Here is a 7,274-nt window from a genome sequence, read left to right on the forward strand (position 1 = left end):
CAAAAAAAAAAAAAAAAAAAGTTATTATATGGGAGACAATTTTTGAAATAGTAACTGAAAAAAAAAGCTACATACAACTGGTGAAATAAGAACCCTCCCAATGCTTCAAAAGTGAGATCACAGGTGGGCTTTTTCTTCTTTTGGTTTTTCCAGAACCTTCTTTAGGTGTTTTGATTTTAAACAGCAATAACAGTAGCAATAGCTTTCATTTACTGGGGCCCTCCTATGAGTCAGGTACCATGCGATGCAACTTATCCGTGTTGTCTCATTTAATCCTTTGGACCTCCCTGGGAGGGAGGGAGGTGTTGGCACCATTTTATCTCTGAAGAATTTAAGGCCCAGAGATGTGAAGACACTTGGATAAGGTCACACAGCTCCCGAGTGGCAGAGCTGGGATCAGCATCCACATCTGTCTGGTTTCAAAGGCTGTGCCTTTCTCGTGTTACTGCAATTGCTTTTCTGTGCCCACTTTCCCTACGCACGTCAACCCTCTGAAACAGATGCTGCTACCCCATTTCACAGATGAGGAAGCGGGTGTTTAGAGAGAGGGGAAGCGGCTTGTCCACTGGTACAGCTGGTCAGTGGCAGAGCCAGGCTTTGCCCCCGAGCTGATTTCAACACCCAAGCTCCCTCTGCCAGATCCCTGAGTATACACACCCTCAGCGTTACAAAATGTCGACTTACCCTTTTCAGAATAGCCATAAGAAGTGGGAAGAACCCTCTTCATTCTCTTCACCGTGAATCAGTTTCAGCAAATTTCCATCCCTCCTGAGGCCCCAGGAAGGGGCTCTCCAGAAACCCACACCCCTAAGAAGAGACCCTAGTCATGCAGGTACCATTAAAGAATTTGATGATGTCTGTGAAATCCATGTTGTTCTCCAAAATGATGTCACGGTAGACTTCCACCAGAGCCAGCGCGATGAACAGGACATAGTGGGCGGATGAGACATGTTTGGCGGCCCAGATGGTCTCCCAGACCGAGAAGACGTCATCATAAATGAGTTCTACCGAAACAGCAACACAAACACGCACGGGGAGAGAGTCAGCAACAGGGCACATGGTGCCGCCCTCCCTTGTGAAAATCCCTCTGGGAAAATCCTGGGCCGGCTGTGCTTTGTGTTTCTGCACTGGTGCAGCGGACAGAGCTCAGGCCAGGGGGCAGGGGATCTGGACTCTGTCATTTGCCCATTAGAAACCTCAGTTTTCCCCATCTATAGAATGGGCTATGCAAACCAGGTGGGTTCTAAGTTCCTTCCAGCTCTGACATTCTGTGAGAGGAGGAACTGAGCATGTGCCGGTTTGGTTTATGTAGACCTGTCCCTGCCCTGCCCTTGGACCGGTGTCCACCTGTATCCCTTCACCTTCATCTCCATTAGCGCCCATGGAGGTATCTCCCCCCCGACCCCCCATACCCAGGCAGAGCTGGGGCTGCCTCTGACTCTAGTAAAGAGACAGAACAGAGCAGTGGTTAAAAGCAAGGCTTCCTATATCCAATAAACCTGGTGCAAATCCTTCCTTCATCACTCGCTAGCAAGGGGACCTTGGGCTAGTTACTTCATGAACCTCTTTCTTTCCTCGTCTATAAGGTGGGTGAAGCTGATAGCGTAATAGGACTGAAGAGATAAGACATATCAATGGATCAACATGGTGTATGGTGCTTAATAAGCACCCCCATATATATTAGATATTATTATTATTAGCATCCCCCAAATTTGCTCAATGGCAACAATGTACATCACTTCTAAGTCACGTGCGAAATGTGTACGAAATAACCCCTGCTCTGTGGGCTTTAGAGTTCTTGGTCTCTGACGAGCAGTGTAACAGAATGGAAGGGAACTGGGCTTCAGGGGTGGGTAGAGGTGGGTTCAGATCCTGGCTCTCCTCATCCTAGCTCTGAATTTAATTCTTCCCAGGTGTGGTTTCCTCCCCGGTAAAGCTGGGATCTTAACAGCACCTACTGCAGAGAGTTGTTGCAAGACGAGGCAGGCGAACGGATAGAGCTCTGCTGCCTTTGCCCCAGCACCCCTCGGCCTCCCCTCCACGACACCTTTTCCCTCCGGGTTCTGCTACGAACGGTCTGGAAAGAAGCCCCCACTTTAAAGTCCGTACCTCGCTTGAAGTCCAGCAGGAACCAGCGGTAGCAGAAGTAGAAGTGCGTGTAGTCCCCGTTCTGATGCATCAGCTCGAACAGCTCCGAGTCCAGGATCTGCGGGAGGAAGGAAAGGGCGAGGCAGAGGGGACAGTGGAATCGATAGCGGTGCGTCCACTCGCCACACACCACACAGCCCTTAACAGCCCAGGGGAGTTAGAAAACGGGCAAAGGATCTGAACAGACATTTCTCCAGACGAGATTTACAAATGGCCAACAAGCACATGGAAGATGCTTAACATCATTAGTCATTAGGGAAATGCAAATCAAAACCACAAGCCCGGGCGCGGTGGCTCACACCTGTCATCCTAGCACTCTGGGAGGCCGAGGAGGGAGGATCACTTGAGCTTAGGAGTTCGAACCAGCTTGAGCAAGAGCAAGACCCCATCTCTACTAAAAACACAAAAAGTTAGCCGGGCATGGTGGCACGTGCCTGTAGTCCCAGCTACTTGGGAGGCTGAGGCAGGAGGATCGTTTGAGCCCAGGAGTTGGAGGTTGCTGTGACCTAGGCTGATGCCACGGCACTCTAGTCCGGGCAACAGAGAGAGACTCTGTCTCAAAAAAAAAAAAAAACCACAATGAGAAACCAATTCATACTGACTAGCATGGTTAAAATCAAAATAATAGACAATAGCAAGTGTTAGCAAGGGTGCAGAGAAACTGGAACCCTCATACATTGCTCCTGGGATGTGAAATGGTCCACCTGCTGTGGAAGGAATCTTGGCAGTTCCTCAAAAAGTTAAACACAGAATTTCCATATGACTCAGTGATTCCTCTCCTAGGTATAGCCCCAAGGGAAATAAAACCATATATTCACATAACAATCCGTACATGAATGAATGTGTGTAGCAGCACTATTCGTATTAGCCAACTTGAATGTCCATCAACAGACGAATGGATAAACAAAAAATGGTATATCCACATAATTTAATTCAATATTATTTGGCAATAAAAAGGAACAAAATTCTAATACATGCTACAATGTGGGTGAACCTTGAAAACATGATGCTCAGTGAAAGAAGCCAGTCACAAAGGCCACATGCTGTATGATTCCATTTATATGAAATGTTTAGAAAAGGTAAATCTATGAGAAAGTAGATAGTGGTTTCCAGGGGCTGGGGACAGGGAGGAAGTGGGGAGTGACTGTTAATGGGTAGGGAGTTTCTTTTGGGGATAATGAAAATGTTCTGAAATTGGGGGTGGTTGCATAACTCTGTGAATATACTAAAAACCACCGAATGGTACACTTTCCAAGGATGAATTTTATGATATGTGAATTATATTTCAAGAGAACCATTATTTAAAAAATGGTGGTGGAAGAATACCTCCAGCTATCAGATATGCTGTTAAGTGAAAAGAAAAAAAAAAGCAGGTTCAAAATAGTACGTACAAAATAATGGAAAAGTATGTAGAAGGTGATTCTAATTATGGAGAAAATGATACATATAAAACGGGCAAAACATATGAACAGGTAATTCATAGGAAAAGCAATCCAAATAAACAGAAAAAAAAAAAGAAGTGATATTCAGTCCCACCGCTAATCAAGAAAGTGCAAACGAAATCCCAACGGGATGCTCTACTCACACACAAGAGATGGCAAACATTAAGACGTGTGACGACATCCAGTGAGGCTGGAATGTGTAAAGACCCCTACAACACTGCTCTAGAGCATAGAAACTGGTACAATCACTTTGACTGAATCATGTCTGCTGAAGATGCGCACGCTCTCTCTGATCTAGCAATTGCACTCTAGGCACGTGCCCAAGCAACGCTCTCGCGTACACGCGCAAAGAGATGCACGCAAGCATTTCAGTGCCGCATTGTTTATAAAGGCCAAAAACAAAACCCAAAATTCCCCCAGAGCAAAAGCAAAAAGCAAACCAAAATGGAAACAACCTAAATGTTCACCAACAGGACAACGGATCCAAATAAAATGGGACATAATCTATTATACTCCTCAAATGGAAGACGGTACTTCTGGGAAAAGGGAAGGAGATGAGCATCACAAACTTGTTACTGAGTATAAAAACAAGATGCAGAAGAACTTATGCCATTTACAACCACTTACAGAAAGTGGGGAAACTCGAAAACCAACATTATGTTATTTAGGAATATATGCATATGTTATAAAACAATTTTTAAAAATTCATTTTAATCATAAACATCACATTTTAGAAAGTGCTTATCACTGGGAGGACAGCAGTAGGGAAATTCAATCAAGAAGGGTACATGAAGGCTGGAAAATCTATAGTTAATGTTTTATTTCCTGGGCAAGTGCAGGCAGAAACGTGGATATTCATTGTATTATTCTATTTTCTCATGTCCACAATATTCTGTAATATTTTTTAACTCCACCAAAGAAACTTTCAGAGCTAACGTGATCATGGTTGTAGCTCCGTTGCTGGTGCATAGATAATTATGTATCCCTATCGTTTACTTGGGTTAATACATTTCCATTCCTTCCACTCAAAGGGGCGAATATCTTAATTCCTCTGGGGACCAGATATACTAATCACTATGGATGCTAAAGAGCTACTATTTATTACACCACTTCTCAAACTTGAGCTTGCATCAGAATCCCCGGGAGAGCTTCATACAGCACAGATTCCTTGGCCCAACTCTCAGAGATTCTGATTCAGTGGGGGAAAGTGCCCAGTAATTTGCATTTCTGAAAGTTCCAAGGTGAGGCTGACGTTACTGGCCCATGGACTATGAGAGGCATTGGCAGGCATTCTGCTAAGCACTATAAGTGCATTAGTTGGTTTCATTTCCATTATAACTGTAATGATTTATTGGGAATCCCATACATGGGAAAAGAACCTATTTTCCAGATGAGGAAACTGAGGCCCAGGGAGATCAAAAAGCGTATGCCTGAAGCTGGACAGTTAGCGAGTAGCAGAAATAGGATTCGAACCCAGGTTGGCTCCAAACTGCTCACTCTTAAGCCACTAAGATATAATTAACGGTTTCCCAAAAAAGTCCGAAGCAGGACTAGACGGAGGGCCATACCTGGATCAGCGACCTCATGTTCGCAAAGTGCGTGTCCATGGCACCTCCGTGGGGGAAGTTCTGGTTCATCCTCTTCATGAGCTCGGTGAAGCAGCTGAAAGCAAGCGCCTCTGAGGAAGCAGCACAGGAAAGTCAGCTGTGGCACCACCCAAGGGACCGGAGCTCCCAGAGGGGCGGGCTCAGGCCCCGAGCTGGTTCGCAAAGTCCACAGCCAAATAAGAAACATATGGACTCACAGAACCAAGTGTATTTCATTTCAAGGGAAGCTTTCCAATCTTTAATTACATACTTCTCACCTTAGAGGTATTGAAATATCTTGTTTTAGGAAATGATAGTTACTTACAGCAGATGCTCTTTTCACAACAGCCTTATTTCGTACGATAAAAAGTTGATAATGTTTTCTTGGTCTCAAACTTTTTTTTTTCCTTTTTTGAAATTCTACTGGTTCATGAAATTCTCAAGTCTGGGAACCACTGCATTTGAACAGCAATTGTCAATACTGGAAGGGCTTTTACAGGTGATATGCAAAGAAAGGGTCAAACAACTTTGTGGAATGCTTAGAATATCCGCTGCTTAGGGAATCACTACATATAGTTAAGAAAGTAAAGGCGCTGACAAGTCCTCCAATAAAGAAATTTGGTTTATACTGTTTGACTTCGTGTTTCAAAAACTCATTTGAGAATGGTACTTTCTTTTCTCTCAGCAATTGGTGACTTTGAGGAAAGCTACACTAGACTGGAAGGTTTCCCAAGGACAGTAGGATCTCATTTATTTTTTAAAAGACTTAATTTTTCAGAACAGTTTAGATTTATAAATAATTGAGAAGATAGTGGAGAGTTCTCATATACCCCACGTCCAGTTTCCCGTTATTAACATCTTAACATTAGCATGGTAAATTTGTTACACTTAATAAACCAATATTGACCATTATTAACCAAAGTCCACACTTTATTCAGATTTCCTTAGTTTGTATTGAATGTCCTTTTTCTGTTCCAAGATCCCATCCAGGATAGCACATCACATATGGTTGTTACGTCTCCTCAGGCTCCTCTTGGCTGTGGCAGTTTTTCAGGCTTTTCTCATTGTTGATGACCTTGACAGCTTGGAGGAGCCCTGGTCAGGTATTTTTGTAGGATGCCCCACTATGAGTAATGGAATTTGTCTGACGTCTTCTCCCAATAAGACTGGGTTACGGGTTACTGGGCAGAAGACCACAGAGGTAAAGTGCCATTCTAATTGTATCATATCAGGGCCATATACTATCAACATGATCTATGACTGATGTTGACCTTGGCCAACTGAGGTAGTGTTTGCCAGGTTTCCCAGCTGTAAAGTTTCTCTCTCATCCCCCCCCCCATTTCCTCCATAGTGACTTTTTGTAAGAAAGTCACTGTGTGCAGCCTCTGTCTAAAAAGTGGGGTTATGTCCCCATTTGTGAACAGTCTTATTGAGATTCCCATATACAATTTACCCTTTTAAATGAATAATTCAGTGGTTTCAGTGCACTCACAACGTTGTGCAACTATCACCACCATCTAGTTCCAGAACATTTCTTCACTCCAAAAGGAAACCCCGTACCCATGAAGCAGCTACTCCCCCTTTCTCTCTCCATGCAGTTCCTGTCAATTACTAGTCCACCTTCTGTCTCTATGGCTTTGCCTCTTCCGGACATTTCATAGAAATGGAATCGTACAATATGTGATCTTTTGTGTCTGGCTTCTTTCACGTAGCATAATGTTCACAAGATTTATCCATGTTGTAGCAAGTATCAGAACATCGTTCTTTTAATTACCAAATAATATTCCATTGTACAGGTACATTATATTTATTTAGGCATTCATCAGTTGATGGGCATTTGAGCTGTTTCCACTTTTTTGGCTATTATGAATAATGTTATTATGAACATTCATGTACAAGTATTTGTATGAACATATATTTTCAATTCTCTTAAGTATATACCTATGGATATCTTATTATTGAATTGTAAGAGTTCTATGTATATTTTGGAGACAAGCCCCTTATCACATAAATGACTTGCACATATTTTCTTCCATTCTTGGGTTTTCTTCACCTTCTTGCTGGTGTCCTTTGGAGTACAAAAGTTTTTAATTTTGAT

At 43.2% G+C, this 7,274-nt stretch overlaps 1 protein-coding gene across 1 annotated transcript in view; it reads right to left on the reverse strand.

The window, feature by feature from the left end:
* Window positions 1–7,274, reverse strand: part of SGSM1 (small G protein signaling modulator 1) — a 65,728-nt gene that overhangs the window by 1,600 nt on the left and 56,854 nt on the right. Inside the window, exons 19-21 of the mRNA XM_012644096.1 lie at window positions 5,159–5,268; window positions 2,110–2,206; window positions 837–1,004 (exon numbers count right to left, since the gene is read on the reverse strand). Of these exons, the coding sequence (XP_012499550.1) occupies window positions 837–1,004; window positions 2,110–2,206; window positions 5,159–5,268 (375 nt within the window). The remainder of the gene's footprint in view (window positions 1–836; window positions 1,005–2,109; window positions 2,207–5,158; window positions 5,269–7,274) is intronic.

This window comes from Propithecus coquereli, unplaced genomic scaffold, assembly GCF_000956105.1.
Source record: "Propithecus coquereli isolate 6110/MARCELLA unplaced genomic scaffold, Pcoq_1.0 Scaffold206, whole genome shotgun sequence".
NCBI classification, from domain to species: Eukaryota; Metazoa; Chordata; class Mammalia; order Primates; family Indriidae; genus Propithecus; species Propithecus coquereli.